Source organism: Canis lupus, chromosome 11, assembly GCF_011100685.1.
Source record: "Canis lupus familiaris isolate Mischka breed German Shepherd chromosome 11, alternate assembly UU_Cfam_GSD_1.0, whole genome shotgun sequence".
In the NCBI taxonomy this organism is placed as follows: domain Eukaryota; kingdom Metazoa; phylum Chordata; class Mammalia; order Carnivora; family Canidae; genus Canis; species Canis lupus.
The window spans coordinates 58,622,699-58,646,428 of record NC_049232.1 but is presented as its reverse complement, the minus strand read 5'-3'; the positions used below and the strand labels follow the sequence as shown (position 1 = coordinate 58,646,428).

At 43.6% G+C, this 23,730-nt stretch overlaps 1 protein-coding gene across 2 annotated transcripts in view; it reads left to right on the top strand.

Moving 5' to 3' along the window:
* Nucleotides 1–18,578, top strand: part of GRIN3A (glutamate ionotropic receptor NMDA type subunit 3A) — a 150,482-nt gene extending 131,904 nt beyond the window's left edge. The window contains exons 7-10 of one of the 2 annotated variants that reach the window (XM_038552981.1): nt 8,714–8,878; nt 9,691–9,767; nt 14,424–14,752; nt 16,728–18,578. In XM_038552981.1, coding sequence (XP_038408909.1) covers nt 8,714–8,878; nt 9,691–9,767; nt 14,424–14,752; nt 16,728–16,774 — 618 coding nt within the window. In that variant the 3' untranslated portion in view covers nt 16,775–18,578. Of the gene's footprint in view, nt 1–8,713; nt 8,879–9,690; nt 9,768–14,423; nt 14,764–16,727 lie in introns of those variants that run through there. The other variant, XM_038552983.1, reaches the window with a different exon arrangement.
* Nucleotides 18,579–23,730: the final 5,152 nt, after the last annotated feature.

Below are 23,730 nucleotides of genomic sequence, written 5' to 3'. Positions count from 1 at the left end.
CTATTAAATTAATAAATAAAATGACTGTAAATACACATTTTTGGAAAATAGTATTTTTTTTAAAAAGCATAGTTGCTATATATTTACATAATTCTGGAAAATACATATGTATATGGCTCATATGCAGTTCAGAAAAGAAAATAAGAACTGAAAGTGTTTTGTAGGGACACCTGGCTGGGTCAGTTGGTTAAAGCCTGTGACTCTTGATCTCGGGATTGTGAGTTTGAGCCCCCCATGGGATGTAGACACTTATTTTTTAAAAAGAAACTATGTATGGGAAAAGGATTATGGTTAATCGTCTCTAAAGTTTAGAAATGTTTTTCTGAGTTGCTTTAATAATAAATCAAGATTTTCAAAAGACCACACAATGGAGAAATGTAGCAAATTGAGTACCAGGTCCAAGGCTAAAAAGTGGTTGTGGAAGCCTAGAAGGGGCAGGGGCTTGGAGAAGGCAAGGAACAGAAGGAATGTTTCCTGAACAGGATGGGCAGTGCCACACTGACGGAGCCATTAAGCAGATTACAGATTAAAGAAGACAGAGGTTCCCAGCCCCCAGGGCCTGGAAAGTGATGAGACTTTCCCACAGACACTGGTTGCTGTCCATCTACATCATTTTGCTAATGCAAATGTGTGAGCGCTGTTAATTAACTTTGCTTATGCATTGTCCTGCTGGATTTTGCAGATCATCTCCTCTTGTTTCTTTTGTTAAATGTGATCTTTCCATCTGTCTTCATTGATGAAAAAATTCCAGATCCTCTGAGTGAACATCTTCTTTCTCCCTCTTCATAATCATTGTCATTTTTTTTCTTTTTTTTTTTTAGAAATCCCAAATGATTGCACCTTACACTTTTACCCTACTCTCCAGCCAGGTAAACTGTATCCCTTGGGAGCTGTCCTTGGGACCTCCGAGCCCAGCCTCCTGCAAGTCTCCATCTTCTGTCCTTCCCCCAAATGACTGTATCATTTGTATAGATACAACAATGAAGCTGCCAGATTTGTTGAGCTGCTGCTCTTCCAAGCAAAATAGTGGGTGGCAAAAAAAAAAAAAAGTGTATAAATCAGGTCTTCTAGATTAGAAAACGTATTTGCTTCCTATGTATGTACCCTGCTTCCAAGTATCTAGGAGTCATCCATAGTTCAGACTTTCCATAGCTCTTCTTTCCTTTACCTTTCACTAAAATCATTATTAGTCCCCAACTCTTGTTCTTACTAAAGAAAATCAGTTTGAACACCAGGATTGGGCTTTACAGACTCAGAGAAGAGATAATGCAAAGTTTAACGCACTAGATCACTAAAATATAAAATTATTTCCCCTGGTTCTCGTAGTTATTTTATTCTGGGGGAAGCCTACTTTAATGGGTACTGGAAATCTCGAGATTAACTGTAACTAAGTTTCTTTTCAGATACATATTGTATTTAATAGGCATGTATTGAACACCCACTATACACCAAGCTTTTGGACGCATATAAAGAAAGGCAAAGCCTCACTGTATCAGAGAAATCTTCCTAGAACAGACTCATGGATTCACTTCAGGGTTCTACATTAAGAAATAAAGTCTATTTCAAGATAGGTTCTATTTACAGCTTGGAGCTAGAGGAGCTTATCCTTTAAGCAGTCTATGGGGTCCTGTTCTTTGGTTGCAAGCAACAGATTAAGCAAGAAAAAAGGGGATTATCAAAAGAATAGTGGGGAGCTCAGTGTTTTGAAGTAAGGAAAAGAATAACTGATAATGCCTCAGGAACCACAGGACTCCAGGGACTATGACTTTGAAGCATTGGCACTGGAAATGACTCAGTCTCAACTTTCAATGCCAATATCTCTGTTTCAAATGCAAATTGGCTTACCTTAGGTCACATGCTTGGCTTTAAGGGACCAAACAATGAGGAGTCTGATTGGTTGATAAATGAAAACTACGAATTTCCCCAAGGAAAGGGTCCTAAGCAAATAAAATCAATACAATACATGCCCAACACAAATCAGCTGAAATTACTGCATTCAATCTCTAACTTTTTATTAATTGCAAATATACTTCCCTCCAATTAGGTCCCAGAGTGATGAATACTGGTATTATGAAGTCATGATGGCGAGTTTTCCAAGCTCACTTTTCTCATCTATCAATTGAGAATACCCATCTCTATCTTTCTCCCTCACAGAATTATTCTAAAAATCTCCTGAGATATACAAAAGTGTTCAGGGAGTAGAAGGGAAAGGAGAAGAAATGGGTAGGAAATATCATAAAGGGAGACAGAACATAAAGACTCCTAACTCTGGGAAACAAACTAGGGGTGGTGGAAGGGGAGGAGGCGGGGGTTGGGGGTGAATGGGTGACGGGCACTGAGGGGGGCACTTGACGGGATGAGCATTGGGTATTATTCTGTATGCTGGCAAATTGAACACCAATAAAAAATAAATTTATTATTTAAAAAAATAAAAAATAACGTGTTCAGGGAGAAAAATTGGTACACATTTACATTATACAAAAAGATTCTAGCTTTTGAATGCTTTCATCCGTTCTTTCAAAAAATATTAATTGAAGACCAAGTAAATGCTAGGCACTGTTCTAGGCAATCAGGGTACAGTCTGAACAAGATGTACAAAACTCCTATCCTCTTGGAGCTTACATTCTATGTAAGAAGGGAAGTAGGCAATAAATAAAATATATTATGTTAGGAGAAAAATAAAGCAGAGTAAGGGGGTTAAGTTGTGTCCAGGAAAGGAAGGGGAGGAAGTTTTGCCCTTTTTAACCACATGGTTAGGGGAGACTTTATTGATAAATGACATTTGAATAGAGAATTGAAGAAAATGAGGGAGAGGAACAATACTGATTACTGGCAGGAGTTGCAGGCAGAGAGCACAGAAAATGAAGACTCTCAACTGCTCCATAGACTTAAGCAAGAGGAAGCCCAAGTAGCTGAGCAAAATGAACAAGTGAGAGAAGGATATGAAGTCAGAAGTACAGGACTAAATCATGGAAGGTCATTTAGACTATTGTAAGAACTCAAGTTTACTCTAGAGGAGATGGAAAACTGTCACCAGACATTGAATGACATGTTTTGTTGAGGGAGCCAAGCTGGATGCTGTGCAGAAGACAGACTGAGGGGATCAGAGAACCAAATAGAAGGCTATTTCGATAGTCCAAGTGAGCAATGACAGTGGCATAGACCAGAGTGGTTGGTTGAAGTGGTGGGAAGTCATCAGATTCTAGGTATACTTTGAAGGTAGGGTTCGCCATATTTGCAGACACACTAGGTATGGATGCTAAAGAAAGAGAGCAGTCAAAGATGACTCTAAGACTTTTTGCCTGAATGATAGCAAGGATGGGGATTCTCTGATGAGAAAGACTATGAGAGGAACAGTTTTCAGGGGGGAAAATTAGTTTATTTCAATGTGTTAAGCTTGAGATGTCTGTTAGATATCCTAGCAGCAAGACTGAATAAGAAGTTGGGGAAGATATAAATTTAGAAATCATTGGCCTGTAGGTAGGATTTATAGCCGTGAGTCTGGACAAGAAAGTGAATGTAGCTAAAGAATCAAGGCATGCCAATATTTATGATCATAAAGATGGGGAGGAACCAGTAAACAAGACTGAAGTAGAACAGAGAGGTATCCCAGAAGCAGTGAAGAAAATATATCAAAGAGGATGAAATAATCAATGGTGTCCAACCTGGTACATGAATAAGGTGAAGACTGTTGTATTGGGCAATGTGGAGGTCATTGATGGCTTTGACAGGAGTTATCTAGGTTACAGGTTGGGACAAAAAGCCTAAATGGAATGAGTTCAAAAGAGAATGGGGACAGAGAAATTGAAAACAAGTATAACCAACTCTTTAGAGGACCAGAGAAAGTGTGCAGTTGGTATGTTGAGGATGTGTACTGGGGGCTAGGAAGGCTTAGCTCTTTGGACTCAGTAACATCTGAAGCATGATGCATGAAACACTCTTCTGCATTTCTGGAGGTTTCAGAATTAGTCATCTAACCAGCTGTCAGATGTTTCAAATGTCCACATCTGAGCAAGATGCAAAGCACGGTTTAGGCAGCAACAAAATTGGTGGTCTTGGCCTCTTTATGCTGGGAGCACTCATAATCTGGGCAGGGACCACTTAGAACATTTGACACAACAGGCATCTCCCTTTATCTGAATCTAGTCCATTCCTGGAAATACGTTGGCTGGTGAACTTCCAGATGGTGGGAGTCCTTTCCATTGTTTTAAATGAAAAAAAGAAAAACTAAAAACAAAGCATTCCTACTTCATCCAAAAACCCCAACCAGTTTTAAATATCACTAAAACACTCTTAGACACGTGTGTTTAATATCTAAGGCACAGTGCATATAACAGTCCATCAAGGATTTCTGCATAATAGGAAGCATTTAAAACATCGCTTCTTATTCATTCTTTCTTTAATGCATAATTATTGGATATTCGTGGGTGTGATATGCAGAGTATGTTTTCCCTCCACAATGCAATGAATATATGCTAATGTAAATAATAAAATGCTAAAGAAGCATAACATATATAAATAACATTTAGCAAAATAGTCAAGCAAGGCAGTTTTTTGAGTGGTTACATATTGATTAAAGAGGTAGCTCAGAAAAAAAAAAAAAAAAAGAGGTAGCTCAGTGAGATTGGATGGCCTAGCATGAATGTATGATGGAAAAAAAGCCATAAATGGCCGAGATTTGCCCATGGCTAAATCCTAGGACAGTCTTCTCTCCTTGAGAGACTTGAGACCTCAGAAGTGTATGGCTGTGAGCTATCAAATGAAGCTGCAGACAAAGCCACAGGATAAAGAAAACAAAAACCTTATGTCTGTTTGCCTTTCTTTGTTGTCATTTATGCAGCTCCTGACAACACACCATTGGGCTCTGATCGCATTTCTGAACAGGATGTTCATACTCCCATCATTTTGTCTGTGTTGCTTAAATGTATTTTTAAGATATGACTTTGAATATCCACTGTTTCTCTTCTTCCTCTGGCCAGTGATAAATGTGGAGTTGAGCAAGTTCCACTTTATTAGAAAGTTTTCACGTGGTATGTGGGGCAGATGCACATAGCTAATGCGCAGTACATGGAACACGTCCGAGGAGGAGAATGGCTGAATTACAACTGCAGCTGTACATCTTATCACTCAGACTCACACACAAGTTAAACATGTTTGTTGGTGCTCACAGGCAGATTATAGCGGATTTTCAATTCAGATGTTGAATTTTGAATTAAAATATTTGCACGTTGTTTTAGGGAATAGACAGTAAGAGTTCAGGTAGCAAGGGATACCTATAAATGGTATTCACTTGAAAGGTAGTATGGGGGACGCCTGGGTGGCTCAGCAGTTGAGCGTCTGCCTTTGGCTCGGGGCGTGATCCTGGATTCCCAGGATCGAGTCCCACATCGGGCTTCTTGCATGGAGCCTGCTTCTCCTCCTTCTGCCTGTGTCTTTGCCTCTCTTTCTGTGTCTCTCATGAATAAATAAATAAAATCTTTAAAAAAAGAGGGAGAGAGAGAAAAGAAAGGTAGTATGGGATTTAGCATCAAACAGTCCTGGATCTACAACCTGGCTCCCCCATTTATTAGCTTGTAAGATCTTGGGGAAGGTAGTTAATCTCTATGAGACTCAGTTTCCTTGAATGTGAAATAGGGATAATAATATTTAAAGGGTATTAAAAATCATAATATGCATATGTGATGCCTGGCACATATATTAGTTGTCCAATTTAAAACAAACAGTAATTATATCTACTAGTTTATTAGTATATGGGTGTAAACAAGTTAAAGGAAAAAATGAGGGGTGCCTGGATGGCTCAGTTGGTTAAATGTCTGACTCTTGGTATCAGCTCAGGTCATGATCTCAGGGTCATGAGATCAAGCACCGTGTCGGAGTCTGCTCAAGATTCTCTCCCTCTCGGGCACCCCAGGTGGCTCAGCAGTTTAGCGCAGCCTTCAGCCCAGAGCCCAATCCTGGAGACCTGGGATCGAGTCCCACATCGGGCTCCCTGCTTGGAGCCTGCTTCTCCCTCTGCCTGTGTCTCTGCCTCTCTCTCTCTTTCTCTCTCTTTCTCTCTCCCTCTCTCCCTCTCTCATGAATAATAAATAAAATCTTTAAAAAAAAATTCTCTCCCTCTGCCAACCCCCCTGCTCATGTGCCACTCTATCAAATAAATAAATATTTAAAGAAAAATGTGTAAAATAAACTGAATACAGCCTATTTGATACTGACGGTAATAAGAGGAAAATGAGACTGGTTATTGTCACGCACAAAAACACAGAGGGGGGAGCCATGTGTTTAAAGGCAAGATGTTTCACTATAAGCTGCATTTTTCTCAGTCATCTTGGCAGCACCTTATAAGAAAGCACTGCCAGTCTGTTAAGCGTTGTGCCAAATGTTTGATGATGTTAACATCAAAAATGAATTCCCCCATTTTGTTCTTCATCCATGGCAGCAACAACTCACTGAATCCTTACATAATAACCATATCCTGTACGCATTACGACAGGTCCCGCCCGAGGGCTATTTTCAGACATATTTGTAACCTACTTTCTGGAGGTCAGCGTTATACAGTTGGTCACCACTTGTGCAGAGATGTCCCAGGAGAAGCCCTAGTACTTGTGTAGCTCTCCGGACCTGATACACCTCTTCCCTTTCCTAGACCAGCATTCCTTATTCCCTAGGGCTGGGCTTCTGCCTCATTGTCTCAGGTGGTCTGCCCAGGTATCTTGCCTTGTTCTCAGTTGCCTAGACCAGGTCATGCCTCTGCTCACCTCCGGTCATTAGTTCTCCAGGGATCCTAGCATCTGTCATTGATGCAGAGCCATCGCTGGAGGATATACTGTCATGGAGAAAAAGTGATTTCATGCCCAGACTCCAGTGGAGTCCCCAAGTTCTACCTCTGAACGTTGCCCCCAGATGGACTTCCTGGCATACCCAGGAGATGGACCCATGCCTGAACTATGTCTGGCTAAGTGTTTCTTCGGGACTGGAGGTAGAGGTGGGGAGAATGGAAGAAAGGAAACTCCCTTCAAGAGAACGGGAGGACACGGACATCCGTCATTTGAGGGTGATCAAAAATATAGGCTCTGGAGCTAGGCTGCCTGACTTTGAACCCCAGCTCTAATCTTGGCTAGTTGTGTGACCTTGGACAAGGAGCTAAGTTATTTTGTTCCTAAGTTTCCTCACCTATAAAATGGAGACAAGGACAGTACCTACCTCATAGGTTGTTATGAATAGTAAGCAAGTTGTGAGTGATAAAGTGTTCAAAGCTGTGCCTTCCACATATTAAGTGATAAATAATTATCAATGATGAGGATGATGACCAAAAGCCCCCGGCAGAGGGATGACATCAGGCTTCTAGCACTGGCATCCGAGGACTTGCTTAGTATGGTTCTTCCTCACAGCACATGCCTCCTGCACCACCTACCCCTCAGCCACCACGGTCTGCTTCACAACCCCCTACATCACTGGTGCCAGACGTCACTTCTTTCCCTGTTTCTGCAACCTCCAGAGTGCTTACATCTCACCCAAGCCTCCACATTCTACCTCTCTCCCTTTACGTTTTATCTCATGAGCCCACTTCTCCATAAAACTGAGAAGGCATGGATCAGTGTCTGTATCATGGGGTATAAATTGTTTGCTTCCTCCCTAGACTCAAGCCCATTAAAGGCAGGGACGTAACCCTCCTATCCGAATCCTGTGGTACTTCTCAACCAGTGCCTGAAATACTCACTGTGTCAAAAGTCTGTCTTTTCTGTAGTCATTGATACCCGTGACTGAATAATAAATACCCATTTCATAGAGAACTCGTGAGGATTCTCTTAGATCTCATATGTAAACCACTTAGCAAAGTACCTGCCACATATAGTTGTTGTAACTATTGAGAGAGAATCTCAAGCAGGCTCCACGCCCAGTGCAGAGCCCAACCTGGGGCTCGATCCCATGACCCTGAGATCATGACCTGAGCCGAAATCAAGAGTTGGACACTTAATCGACTGAGCCACCCAGGTGCCCTAGCTGCTGTTCTGGTGTACAGCAGAAAGAGCCCAGGCTTCACAGCTAAACAAACATGGACTTATAGACCAGCTTTGTCACTTAAAAGCTGCAAGGACTTCAGTGTCTTCAACTGTAAATTGTGGTTTTAATACCTAGCTCAGTGCAAAAAAAAGTAAGCAGTCAATAAATATTAGGTCCTATCTTTTCCTCCTCTGTGACTGTCTAATTTTGTGGCCTGCATGAATTTACTTCACTCCCCTGGTCCCAGGTTCCTCATCTGTAAAATGAGAACATTGAAGTGGATGATTTCCATGTTCCCACCAGATCTAAATGTCAAAATTATTGAACTCATCATCTCTTCCCCTTAAACCTACTCGTTCTGTGTCCCTGAGAAAGGTTCTTTCCTTGACAACTCTGCAGCACTTTAGTACATTAAATTGTTTCAATTTTTGGTCTCTGTCCCTCTACCTCTCAGTCTCTCTCTAGAGTCTATAGGGTGGTCCAGACACTGGGAACAGTCATACGATAGGACTATATGTGCGTAGCTCCCAGGAAGTGTGCCGGGCAGTGGCCCTCGGTCCAGGCTGGTTCATCCACAACACGTTGTAGTGAAGCCGGTCAAGCACACAGGGAGGGGTGATCTCCAGCTCTCGTTGGGTCCCAGGAAAATGTATCAGCATGGGGCCAGGTGGAGCAACACATTCATGGCCTTTCCTTTCCTGTTCCACCATAGACTTTGCAAATGGGCATCAAACACTTCTCTGGACTTTTCGTGCTGCTGTGCATCGGATTTGGTCTATCCATCTTGACAACCATTGGTGAGCACATAGTGTACAGGCTCCTACTACCACGAATCAAGAACAAATCTAGGCTACAGTACTGGCTCCATACCAGCCAGGTGAGTGCCACAGCATCCTGCCCAGTATCCTAACCTCAGAACTCCCACTGATGGGAGAGGCCAAGTCAGATGGGTGACAAGTTCCCAAGAAACTAGGGTGGTGTAGACAGTTGGTGTAGAAGACGGAGTTCCTTCTAGCTCATTAATTCGCTTCCCTCTTAAATTAGCCTACCCCATAACTCCCTGTCCTTTCATGGAACCCTCCACTATTGCCCACATGGAAGCCATAGAATTGTTTTCAGCCTCGTTTCACATAATACTGACAACCTGAAGAGATGGTGTGAGAAGTGTATTTCCTAAAGACTTTTCTAGCCGGAATTGAAACTCCTTAAGTGAGCTTGACGTCCCTGTTGCCATTTAGATGAACCCAGCGGCCCTTGTTCTGTCCCCATCTTCAGTGGCCCTGAGCTTTGAAGTTGGCTGATGCCAAAGCCGAGTGCCACAGGATGGAATTTCTGTCAAGTAACCCAGATGCCAGCACTTAAGTTTTTGACACTCCTCTCTAGCACTTCTGCAAGGCCCCTTGCCCCACACGCTAGTTGTATCTTCATTGTATCGCGTGCCTTTTTACAAATCAGAGCATTTCTAAGCTTCCTACCAAGTTATTTTTTTTATTTCCGCCCCCCCCCCACCCTCTAGATAAGAATAATATCTTAGAATTTGGTTCTCTTGAGATTTCGGGCTGAAGGTTGATCCGTTTTCAGGCATCCCTGGAAATTTGTTTCGAGAGCCCAAGATCTGTTAACTGTGAGATACACAATTAACTGTATGTTTCTAATAATCTCTACCTGTGAATCTGTTCTTCCTGCCAGAGATTACATAGAGCACTAAACACATCATTCGGAGAGGAAAAGCGGCAGCGTTTCAAGACAAAACGTGTGGAAAAGAGGTAAGAAGAGGCCAGCGCCAGGTGTCTTTATGTTTGTGAAAATAAAAGCGGAGAGATGTAACTGGGTCTCCCTACACATAGGGGAAATTATGTGTAAGTAATTCAGATCAGATCAGGACCAAGTTGTTGATAACACAACCAGTAAGAGTATGTGTGGTTTTAAACAGAAATAGGACAGAATAAAAAAAAATTCTCTGTACATATGGACAGGGAAAAGCATTATAGGCCACGTATGGTTAAAAGCACGGCTGTGGTCTCTGGAGTCAGGCACCTGGATCATAACCTGTCCCAGACACTTGCCGTATGTGTGGCTTGGCAAATTATTTATTTAACTTCTCTGGGCCTCAATGTCCTCATTTGTGAAATTGAGATAAAAACAGTACTCACTTCCTAGAGAGGCTGTAAGGATTCATTGAGATAATAATACAAGTAAAGCCCCGGGAATGAAGCTATTTTAGCTCTTGTTCTTGTGTACAAAATACACGCAAACCTTAATTCATGAGTACTGCACACAATTCGTTTCCTACAGTGTGCCCTTTCTGGCATGTGGGCTCCGTGGGGCCTTTCTGCTCCCCACTCCTTTCCAGCACTCCTAGGAATATTTGAAATATGCAACAGACGTGTTCTGCTTAATTCGTTTCCTGGCACTCTTACTACAAATGCCCAGAAAAGCATCTCATGGATAGGAAGTAACAAGCAGTAAATGCATAGAGGACACCTGAAAACCGAAGCTTCCCGCCTTCCCCACATCCAGCCCGTGGATGACTGCTGCAGCTAAAGGGGCCGGCTGTGCTGCACGCTGCCCCGTGGCCCTCCTCCCCTCCTCATCCTCCTCGTCGTCCTCCTCCTCCTCCTCCCTTACACCAGAGCCTTCAGTTCAGGGCACTGCCTCCAAATAACTCTCATCTGTGGCAGATCATCAGCTCAAAGCTTGGCCTTCTGGGTGATTTTGAAATCTGCCACTCACACTTCCCACTCCTAATCGAGGAAAAGGAAAAAGGGGGTGAAAGGCATCATTCATTTTCATTGTTTATACCTCCTCTGGGACGGCTGCTGTGTCCCATGTCTCCAGTGTGCATCTAGCTTGTCAGAACCATTTCCATTCTCTCTGGAAGCCTCTCTTTCCAGTCAGTGAGCACTTCTCGCCCTCTCAGTCTGTGGTATTCCTGGATCATGTTGCAGCCCTGTCAGCAACAAGCTGTAGACTAATCAGGTCACAGCTGTCCTGTGTCATGTTACATGTGTTTTCTCTGCAATTAAAACAAATTTTTAACCAGAGGAACACAGATAGACATAGCAGCAAAGACATCATCTCATGACAAAGCATTTGTTTACCAGCCATAATAGAAACAGGAAGCCCAGTGATCCCATTTCCAACCGTGGTGTGATTCCTAGTCACATCTCTCTCACCTGAGTTGGGCACCAAATGTGTCTTTCACTCAGTGTATGCACTTTCTTGGCAGATTCCCTTCTGAAGCCCCTTATTTTGAGGCACTAAAGCAGAACATGCCTTCCTGGCTTACCTTGGGCCTGCACTTCCGGTGCCACCTCCCTACTACCCAGCACCCACCCATAACCTTTCAAATGCAGTGAGTGTTTGAGGTCCCATAGCTGTCATCCCTTTTCTGAATGCTCCAGTGGAGTATTGAACTCCAAGGTTACAGAATTGGTCTGTGGAAGCTCGTTTTGCTCATTTTAAGTGCTAAGTGCAGTTCACCCACTGGTCACCTTACATGCCAAGGCTCAGGAAGTTTCCATAGAAAACATAACAAAATGCTGAAGAGGCCTCCAATGAGAAACCAAATCTGACATCAGTATCTGTCATCTTCTATTCATAGGTGGCCCAGAGCCACATGTCGATTACCAGGGCACTTGATAGAGTTTGTGATGGAATCCAGCTTTTGCTTATTTCTCTATATTCTATTCCCAGATATATGCACAAAGCTCTGGAGAAAACCAGATTGGCTATCTCTACTTACCTGATTTCTGTGGTTGCCTGGACATGCCAGGAAAATGTGCAGGTGTCCTACTATGAATCATTCTGTGGTACTACAGTTAGGTTTGTTGGGTTGAAAACTCTTTGCCTCTTTTTTTGGAAGAGTACCTACACAAATGCCTGTGCCTGCTACAATTTGGCATCCTTCCAGCATGCTCTATATTTATAGAATGAATAAAACCATAGATAAGTGGGTGTATGCAGATGAGTCTGGCCCTGAGGACCAGGGACGATGGATGTGTGTGTACCCTCTGGAAAATAAAGATTTAATTGAGCTTAAAAAAAAAATGATGAACAAATGATTAACATATGGATTTGAGCAAAGGCCTAAAGAAATTCTGGGCCATGATACCAAAGTAGATGTTGCTCTTTTTCTACTTAATGCAGAGAAAAAAGTAAATATTGCAAGACACTATCCAGTCTTTGGTGTATTCAACCTGGGATTTCATATAAGTTTTGGTCTATACTTCATCCCACTAGGTTTCCAATACACCTTCATTTTCCCTTTCTCCTTGCCCCAAGGTATAAAAAAATTATAATCCACATAACACAAACACAAACAAGATTGTCTCGAAATTTTTCAAACTCAACTGGAAGAGATTTGAAGGAAAAATTAAAGGGAACTATAGGACTAGAATTTAAAATTTTAACCATACCCCTGACCAAGGTTTAAAGCCAGCGGAGGATCCCTGGGTGGCGCAGCGGTTTAGCGCCTGCCTTTGGAGCCTGCTTCTCCCTCTGCCTATGTCTCTGCTTCTCTCTCTCTCTGTGTGACTATAATAAATAAATAAAAATTAAAAAAAAAATAATAAAGCCAGCGGAGCTCTAAGTGGGTTCATTATAGACTTTTACTCAACCCAGGACACATGAAAGTCAAGCTCTGGTACCACTCACTCATTTATATGCCACTTAAACTATGAGAAATGTAAATGAACTGCAGGGTAGTTTGGAATATGTGTTTTAATGGCTTGGGGCAGGTATCTAGGTTTTTGCTATGTAAGAAAATTATCTCAATAACTTAATTTTTTAAAAAACTGCGAGTTAGCATCTATGGGTCAGCTGCGCAGTTTACTGGTCTGGGCCAGACTTTGGCTGATCTTGGCTACATTTGCCCATACATCTGCAGCCAGCTTGTGGAGAGGGGGAAAGCAGCTAAGGGCTGGTGGGTCTATGGCCTCAGCTGGGTCCACCGGGGAGACTGGGAACTCTCTCCACATTGTCTGTTATCATCAGCAGATCAGTCTGGACTTGTTCACATTGCGGCAGCAGGATTCTGAGAGAAACCCTTAGTGGAGGTGGACGAGGCTTCTTAAAAGTTTAAGTGTGGAACTGCTGCCTCCATTTCTGCTAGTTTGGCCCAAAACAAGTCATGAAACCAGACTAAATTCAAGAGGGAGGGAAAGCCAGACTTTCTCCCCTTGAATCCTCCTTGATAGAGCTGTGCCACAAAGTCCCAGTACCGAGGGACATGGATGGAAAGGAGGAATAAAGGATTATGACCATTTCTGCAGTCAACCAGAGGGCAAAATGAAACAGAATCATCCTATTAAGTCCTTGTGTTTCTGTTCTCATCCATGTAACTGAATCAAGACTTTATTGGCCCTCCCTCTACTCCTTCCCCTGGAGGTCCTCCCCTTCTTCTCCTGGGAAGAAAGAGCCCAGAAATAAAGTCTTGATTCAGTTACATCGTTGGGAACAAAAGCACAAGAACTTAACAGAGTGTTTCTACTTAGGTTCGCCCCATGACCAATGCAAAAATGGTCATAACCCTCCTCCTCCTACAAGAGTAGAAGAGAGCAACTGCCATACTGCTGAGGGCTCTAGTCTGTTCTTATGGCAAGAAACTCTTCTCACTGCATCTAACTGTCAAAGTTTATTTCGGGCACCAAATCCCCCTTCTCTTGGGCCCGTCCAGCAGTAGCTCTTGCTGTTCACAGCCATCTCTCCGAGACAGTGGAAGGTGGTTTGAAGCAAGCCTGAAAGAGGGTTGTGAATCTATTTCTATTGACTTTCATTATTCCAGCAAGAATTTGAGGCTTTCTTGGGGTTTCTTTTTAGCTTCAGACCTGAGCTGTCATTCTCAACCCACATAAAGTCTTCCCTATAATGGAACACTTTTTGCTGAAACCCACAACTTGAATGTTTATATTCTCCTCAAACTCAAGTAGTAAACATCAGGGTAGTCCTATGGGACAGAGGATGAGCTGTTTTATGGTATCTATCAGCAGGCTTATGCTTAGAGTCCAAGAGGTGAATAAACAGATTCTCACTTTTACTAAAGCACCATTTTTGTAGCCATTGAATGTTTCAAGGCGGTGCTGCTCGCTCAGCCTCACTGGTAGCAAGGAAATGGAAAGACGTCCAAGGTTCTTCATAAAAGATATATGCCACACCCTGGTCCCTCCGCCCTCCCGATGATCCATTCCAATTTCAGGGCAGCGGAAGTCTTGGCAAAGCTTTGAACTTCAGTTGAAAAGAACTGTAAAATGGCTCTTTTTGTCCCTACACCACCCCAGCAGGTAGTCCATCCGAGGCTTTGTTACTTCATCTCTGAATACACATCCAGCTCCATATTCAGTTTGAAATGGCCAACAGATGGGGAGCAGCACTTTTGAGAGCTGCAGAGTGGAAGGTGAATCTAAAGTGTCTTTGTTTCCCAGGTCCAGTGTGGGACCCCGTCAGCTCACTGTGTGGAATACTTCCAATCTGAGTCATGATAACCGGCGAAAGTACATCTTCAGTGATGAGGGAGGACAAAACCAGCTGAGCGTCCGGACCCACCAGGACATCCCACTCCCTCCAAGGAGGAGAGAGCTCCCCGCCTCGCTGACCACCAATGGGAAGGCGGACTCCCTAAGTGGAGCTCGGAACTCAGTGATGCAGGAACTCTCAGAGCTCGAGAAGCAGATTCAGGTGATCCGGCAGGAGCTGCAGCTGGCTGTGAGCAGGAAGACGGAGCTTGAAGAGTATCAAAGGACAAACCGGACTTGTGAGTCCTAGGTGACCCTGCCTGCCGCTCCCCTTCTCGGTTCTGGGCATTCCTCTGAGCCCTTGAGACACTTTGCGATGCTCTTTTGTAACTACTGACAAAAGTGCGGGGAAGCGGAGGTCTAGGTCTTCTTAGAGGTCAAGTCTGCCCATCCTAGCCTAAAAATCAGCCACAGCCCTTCCCAAGCCAACTCCCTAGCTCTCCAGGGTAAGGGGTCTTTCGGAGCAAGGATGGTATCTTAGGGGTAAACTCTGTGGAAAGGATCTATGAATGACCAGGCAACCCTGGCTCCTGCTAACCTTCTCATCGGGTGCCACACTAGTAGTTCGGGGTTTTAGCCCTTTCTCTGCACTGTCACCAACAAGAGATAGAAGCTTACTCATACCTAGTTTTATTTTTAGTATGGAACAGGATTATCCAGGGGTGTGGCTTTTGATCTAACTCCCCCCATCTAGACTTGTTCCTACATTCTGACCGGGGAGCTGGATAAGAGCCAGGGGTGTGGGTCCGTAAATAATGAAGTGAACTCATTAGAGTCACAGCAGACCAAGGATTGATTAGAGTCATGTTTCTGAGAGGGTCCCGCATCACCAGCACCATCCTCACCAACATTTAGTAGGAATGGCTTACCTGCCACTCTGGAAGGGGACAGGGATGTGGTGAGAGGGAACAGAGGACAGACAAAAGAGGTGTTAAAAATGGCCATCATGCTGAAGAACCAAAGCGCTGGGCCAGAAAAAACAATTTGGCTAATGCATGAATAGGACTGTACTTCTAATCTAGCAAAGCATCTCCGCAAGAGTGTGCCTTTTATAAAGGAAAAAAAAAGCAAAGCAAGGACGTGGCCTTAGATGAAACCGGACTATCCCTGCTTATTGCCCACACGGGGCAAGCGAGCTGGCACTGTGGGTTGAGTTAAAAGGCTCTGCGAACCACACATTAGCCCCTTAGCTCTAGGAATCCCAAAAGCGGACCTCCCCTGCAAACACCACAAGCTTTAACATTTGGGACGGTGCGCCCTGTGCCGTCCATCTCTGTACAGGTAACCACCAAGCAGTCTCCCAGCCCGACACCCACTCCTCCCTGAGGGGCTGTGGCCAGATGTGGTCCCTCCTATTCTCCCCTAGGCCCCATCGGACGCCCCCAAGGAACTGATCATCAGTAACCTGGCTTCCCCTCCCCGTCTGCCTAAGCATCCCTGTCCCGGGTGCACCGGCGTGGTCACACATGCAGGAAGGGCACGTCATGGGGAACCATGGGACATCAGTTCCCAGGGCTAGAGTAGATGGGAAGCAGCTAGGAACCCATTAGAATGCTGATTACCAGGGCCTTTTTTCCCAGAAGTGGTGGGGAGTCTGGCTCAGAAACCTGTTAACCCCACTCCCCCAGGTGACTGACACATGTGATCCAAAAATTCCTCTTCAGGAAGCACTGTTCTAGAACGATGGCTGCTCCCAGGCTGGAGAGAAGAGCCCTTTTAAGAGGTTTTTAGATGTGAGCACACACCTGCTGATTCACCTTCCACACAGCCCCTCCCACCCCAGGGGACCACTTAGGACGAGACTTCCTCGTTTATCACTTCCTTTGCTCCAGACTCATCGACGGGAATGCCCACAACGAATCCACAGCACTGTCCCCCGCACTGTGCTCTGTAACAGCTACCCATCCCTGGAAAGGCTCGCAATCAAAAAATTTCTCCTGCGTTCCCACCAGGAGCTCCCCAGGCCCCCAGGGAAAGAGAACACCTTCAGCTATAATTAGGTAGCACTTTGGTTAATTATCTGAGAAACCCCTGGGGTGGATGGAGGCACAGAGACTGATGAGGGAGGTAAGAGGCTTCTAGTTAGACTTCCTAACCTTGCAGATGAAACAGTGAGGGAACGACGGGTGTTGGGGTCGGGGGGGGGGGGGAGCCCTGGAAACAGAAAGGACAACCCTGCTTTGAAATACCCTGTCCTCCCGTGTTCTCACCCAGGCCCAGACGTAGGTTTGCAACTACCTTTGGAAGATGATGCCTCATAGCCATCCCCACCTGTCTGCAACTGCTGAGGATGCCGTAGACCCTGCCATCATGCTCTGCGCGGCCCGGAAGGCTGACGTGCGGGTGTACCTCTCAACTCAACGTGACAGCCATGCTCCTGATGTACATGGACATTTTTGTAACTGAACTCATACTAACTGTACTTGAGAAGCTGGCTATTTAAAGGAACCCAGAGGTGAATTCTTTTGTAAAGTAAAGAATCCTTTTGTAATGCAATTAATTATCCCTTAATGTCTCTGTTTTGTAAGTTTGGATTTTTGTATTTCGGGTTTACCTTAAGCTTCTCTACTGAGGCACTCTGAGCAGTGGTGACAAGCTAGACGGCCCTGCCTACCCGCAAAGCGGATGACCAGTGCCCGGCTTCCCCAGTATCTACTGAGGAACTACTTGGCCAAACTGTGGCCAGGACGGGGCAAGCAGCAGCAGGGGCTGGAGGCAGGCTTACTGCCATCAGCATCGCTTGAAACACCTCCATGTTCTGGATGAAGAGAAACTGCATAGTTGCTTGTGGTGGAATGAAGCAGTCTCAAGTAGCAGTGGTTGTCGTTATCGGTAGTAACTGACCAGTGTTTTGCAGTGTGTGAAACAGTGTGTTGTGTTTCATAAAAAGAGTTCATGAAATGGTGGGTCCTTTGAAAACCCTCCTTTCTGTTCTGCTCCACCTGTTCTTTCAACTTCCCTCGGGCTCAAAAACACAAAGAGCAAAGGCTTCAGGTGGAGGGTGGTAGTCTAGTAAAGGAGAAAGAGGTAAGGGATGCTTGCCTCCTCTTCCGGGCTCCCATTTCATGAGATCAGGAAGGCCCATTCTTTTCCAAGCTCTGCTGCTGGGAAACGAGACGGCCTGGTTGCGTAGCACACCCCACCCCATTTTCCAAAGGGGAAGTTCCTGGCACAGGAAGCACACAATAATATACGGCGGGGTGAGCAGGAACAGATAGGGCAACGTGGTTCATGTAAATAGTAACTATAAGGCCCCAGAGTGTGGATGCCTTGGGGTAGAGGAACAAGGGGGATTCCTCCAACAATTAAAAGACAAGTTGGAAAAAAAAGGAACAGACAAGTGGGGCAGCCACAGGGACACAATCACTTGAGGTCTTTAACATGCCTGGAGGGGACTCCATTATTCATGGATCTTGCTGTTGCACAAACCCTATACCGGGGCTGCTGCTTCTGCGCCAACCAGCCAAGTGGTCAGTGAAGCAACTGCCAAGTCAAACCGAGCTACATCTTCTGGGCAGTGAGCTTCTCAGTGTTGTTGCTGGGTCTCATAGGGCCTTGGAGCTAATAAGCGTTTCCTCGGTGTGGATAAAGAATGAAGGGGAAAGAAACTACTTTAGGGCCTCTCTTCCTCCCAACTCATTTTTGATAAGCAAACCAGAAAATTCAACCAGTCATGGAAAGAACTTGAGTTCTGATCATCAAAACCACTTCACTATCTGCACTTTTGAGTTATTCCCTTCTTTACTCACCTTAATGCCACCCATCTAATCCAGGAGTCCCTCACTCTTTTTAAGTTTAGTTCCTAATTGTTTTATGAAAATAATGTACTTAGAAGTATTTTCTTAAGGTTTGTAAAGAGTGTTTGCATTGTGTCTTCATTTTAATGTGTGTGCAATCGCTCCACTCCAGGAAGAACTGAAATGCTGTCTTGTGAGCATGAAGTGAACAGGCTGTTTTGCTCCAGCCACTTTTCTTGTACAACCATGTGGATGGACTAGATGTTCTCAGGTCTTTTCCATCTTCAGTTTCTATGACTGTGGAATAAATGTTCAGATAGAAACTTCACTTTCTGGTGTACTGCTGGCATTGTCTTTGGGGATTCAGATGTGGACATGGGACCAGCCCCTTCCTCACAGGAGACTCACTCATGCTATAATGTACACTGTTTCATCAGTAGAGTCAACGTGGCACAAAGTATGCTGAGAAAACTCAGAGCCTGGGCATCACAAAGTATAAATGAAATGGCTTCATCTGGGAGACATTCTAGGAAAAGCCACAATACTGAGAGATCTCTAAAAAGTTCTGCCCTGGCCACCCTCACTTAGTAATTCAACAACCATCTGCTACATGGCCTGTATTTACGTGCCAGGTGCTGGGACACAAGAGTGAATAGGATGGGCATAGTCTCTGAGATCTCACAATCTGTCCTTTTCACAACCTGTAAATACACAATGATCTAGAACCTAACATTTATTAAGCATATGTTAAGCTTCATTAAAACCCCAAGACACAGGCTTTCTAGACCTAAAGTAGATAAACCAGACAGCCAGTTTACAGATGGAAAAACTAAGGCTCAGGGAATTAAGGAAGCTGTCCAAGCTCACACAGCTAATAAGAGTAGTGGCAGAGATGGATTCACACACAGGCAGTGCAATTCCAGAACACCTATTTGACGTCGTCAGGATTCTGATCATTGCCTTATGACTAACTCCCTCTCCTTCCTCCAACTCCCCTTCAGTCCTTCTGCCATAGTGCGTCTGACCCATGCCTCAACCTGCCCCCCAGCTCCACAGAGAAGGAAACCAATGCACGTACTGCACCTGTATTGCCATGTCCACTGAACTCAACACTGCAGCCCACAAGTCTCACAGAAACAGCTGTTCTAGATGTCTCTTTTGGCTTCCTGGCCCGAGAACTGGTACAAATATACCTGAAAATCCCTCAGCAGTCCTGCAGCCTCAGGCACTCTTGTTTCTGACACACCTGGCAGTTTTAGCTGCTGGCAAACCTGCCATCATGAACCTGCTAGCAGGATGCATTCTTCACACACATTCTTTTGGAATACACTCAAGTCAAATCTCAGACAAATATAAACCTACTGTAACTTAATTCAACTGCCAACTTACCGAAGGTTGTTTTGCATCATACAATCATCCATTGTTTGGATGTTTATTCTGAGCCAAGCATCAAGCTAGCTGCTTGAGAGAGAAAAATAAAAAGCAGATTCTGACCCCATGGAGCTCAGTTCAATGGGGAGACACAAACTGGCAAAACAACATGGTGTATATTCTGATAAATGCTCATCGGGTACTGTAGAGGCAAGAAAGACACATCGTGCACATGCGTGTGTGTGTGTGGTTGTGTGCACGTGCATGCACATACTCGCAGTGGAGAAATTGAAAGGAGGGTAACCAACACCCCAGGTAAAAAAAAGCAATGTGCTAAGTTCCAGAGGTGGGAAACCATGACAATCAAAAAACTTAGGAACATCAAATAGTTCAATGATACACATAAAGCACATGTGGGTAACAGACTGGACTGGAAAGAAAAAAGCAGAGGCAAGATACCTATGCTAAATTGGATTTGTATCCCAAAGACTTCAGGAACCAGTAATGGATTTTAAGCTAAAAGAGGGTTATAGTAAAAAAAATCAGGGTCCTCACAGCTAGGTGGAACTGGCTATCATCTACATGCATTCAATTTGTTGGTAGGGCAGTGAGCAAATGAAGTTAACTTTTTGATGACTGGGAATGACTTGGCCATGACATCACTTAGCCAGGACAGGTGGACTGAGAGACAGACCTAAATAAACACATTTGGTCTAGATTCTAAAGATGTCAGTCTTTATTCTTTATTCTTAGAAATAGGAAGAAAATATAGAAGAAAAATTGACCTCTCAATTTCTTTGCAATAAAGTTAATGTTTTGAGCATTTACTAGTTGCTAGGTACTCTGTTAAAATGTTTTATACATATTGACTCATTTCATCCTCAATACAATTCTGTAATATAGTTATTTTATAGATTAAGAACCTGAAACAGAGAGCTGAAGTAACCTGCTGACAAGAGGCAGAGCCATACTCATCCAAAGTCTGACTTCACAGGAAACACGTTTAGCCCAGTGCCTGGAATCACAATAAGCACTAAACAAATGCACAAATGGCCTGGGCTGGGTGAATAAGGAGAAATCGAAGATCCCTTTGGTTCAGTCCTGCTCTGGAACAAAGTACTATGGGAACTCTCAAGGAATAGGGGAAGAAAAAGTCCTAACCGAGGGCCTGGCAGAGATCCTACTTAATTACATTACAAATTTTCAGAAAGACTTAAAAGACTCAAGGTATTTTCGTTTATTATCTTCCTGATGTCATGCATTCTGTTGGTACCTGTCTCCACTTAGGGTAAAAGAAAAAAAGAAAAAACAGAGGTCTGATTGCCACATTTTTATTCTGCTGCTAAACTGAGTGACCCTGGGACCTGTTTCCTCATCTCTAAAATAAGGACATGATTTGAGGTCCCTTTTAACTCCCACATCCTAATCTTCAAACCATTCCACTCTAGATTCAGTAACCTGAAATCCTATGGCATTACTCTTAATACAAATATACCATGCTTCCAACTTTGTCTTCAATTTCCCTCAAAAAAAAAAAAAAAAAAAAAAGACTAAACCTACAAAAAAAGCCATAGCTATCATGGATTACCTCAGAGTTACCAGTTTCAGAATTCATAATAATTCCTTTTGTTATCACCATGAAAGGAAATTTAACATAGTTCTATATTTAGGATAATCCAAATTTGAAGTTACTTCAATATATGAGGAAAAATTGTTTCCACTTAAAGGAGTGAAAAAAAAAATGAGTAAGGTCTGAATTACACACTGGTCCAATAAAGCAGACTTCTGAGGAACTGTTAGCAGAAGCAACGAGCTGCATTAACTTAACCATGCAGACTTGCCCGGGGTGCTGTGGGCTAGGCCTACTACTGAATAGTGAGGACTATGTTGTAAACATATTACTCTTTCCAGGTGCCTGGGTTGCTCAGTCAGTTAAGCGCCTGCCTTCGGCTCAGGTCAGGATCCCAAGGTACTGGGATTGAGCCCCATGTCAGGTTCCCTGTGGCAGGAATCTGCTTCTCTCTCTTTCTCTCTCTCTCTGTGCACACACTCTCTCTATAATAAAATTTTTTTAAAAAAGAAGACAATGCTCTATGTCCTAAATTTAATACCTGTGAAGTATGCTACAAATAAGACCTTAATATCTGACATTAGGGAAAAAAAAAAAAAAAAAAAAAAACAACTTAGGGAGAAATCCCCAGGGAGTAAAGCTCAATTTTTCTGTGTGCTGGGACAATTACAGATTTAGGAAATGCTTAGGTTACTTCCATACCTTCCACACTTCCTATTGTATAAACCCAATCCAACATGTACACAACCCACCAATTTTACTAACTCTCAATGTAGCTGTCTTATCATGTTAAATCAGGTAGACTTCCATGGTAAGAACTAGTCAAAACTTTTTTGCGTACTCACCGGTACTTGGGTCTATCTATCAATGACAATCAATCTATCAATTGGACAATCCTTAGCAAAAACCTTAAAGATCAAAATTTAAAGGCATTCCACACCAACAACTGATCATGGAAATTGATGAGAGAAGCATACAGCTTCCTTCAAGAAGTGAGCATCAGGGGATCCCTGGGTGGCTCAGCAGTTTAGCACCTGCCTTTGGCCCAGGGTGATCCTGGAGTCCTGGAGTCCTGGGATCGAATCCCACATCAGGCTCCCTGCATGGAGCCTGCTTCTCCCTCTGCCTGTGTCTTTGCCCCTCTCTCTCTCTCTGTGTGTGTGTCTCTCGTGAAAAAATAAAAAATAAAATCTAAAAAAAAAAAAAAAAAAAAAAAAGAAGTGAGTATCACCATCCCAATAGGTCTGAAAGAAGTGATCATTTCTCTATTCTCCAGAATCTTCCCATGAATCCCCAAAATAACAAATCACATTCATCACTCAAATGGCATGCACGCAGTACTAGGTGCACAGAACTCCTGCCCTTGAAGAACAAAGATGCTGTGGATCTGGACAGAGATTAAAAAACAAAATGAAACAAGGAATCCCAATAGAAATTCATGTAAGAATGCAACAGCTAACAAATAGCTGAGTACCTTTGAAAAAGATCCCTATAGAGGTAAGAATATAGGAGCCAAGCCATGTAGTTAAGATATATGTCTTATAGCACATCAACCCTAATTTTGGTCCAAATTGCCAAGACAATTTCCAAGATAACAACAGGAGAGAGGAAAGAAAAAAGAGATCAATAAGTCCTTGAAGTTGGAATCACATATAGCATTAAAGCAATTTCTAAAATGTTCTTTATGGATCTAGACCAGTGATTCTTTTTTTAAATTTTTCTATTATTATTATTTTTAAAGATTGTATTCATTTATTCATGAGAAACACAGAGAGAAGCAGAGACACAGGCAGAGGGAGAAGCAGGCTCCATGCAGGGAACCTGTTGTGGGACTCGATCCCAGAACTCCAGGATCATGCCCTGAGTCAAAGGCAGATGCTCAACCGCTGAGCCACCCAGGGATCCCGATTTTTTTTTTTTTTAAAGATTTATTTATTTTAGAGAGAGAATGCATGCACGGGGATGTAGAGTGCAGAGGGAGAGAAAGAATCTTCAAGCAGACTCCCCACTGAGCAAGGAGGCTGATGTGGAGCTCAATCCCAGGACCCTGAGATCATGACCTAAGACAAAATCAAGAGTCGGACGTTTAACAGACTGAGCTAACCAGGTCCTCCTAGAGCAGTGGTTCTTAACCTTTTTGGGATTTATGAAGCTTCAAAATTCCTTTGAGAATCTGAAAAAAGCTATGAAGAATGTACATACAACACAAACAAAATTTTGTATACAATGTGTGGGTATTCCTGGAGCCCATTCATTGGCCCCTTCCGTAGTTAGAAGCCTCACTGTCCAAAAATCACCACTATTTTTGGTAATTATCTCAAAATGTCTCTAGGAGCTCTCTCTCTCTGTTGCTGGGACTTCAAACTAGTTGGGACAAGGGGCTCTCTGCTGTTCTCAGCTAGAGGAAGTTCCCATAAATCCCATGGGACTAGTGGTTTCTTCCACAACATTCCACAGGCTGCATTCCCCCGATGCTGGACAACCAGCTCTCCTAGCCAAGCATCATAAACAGTAAAAATCCAAACCCAAACCACTTGCT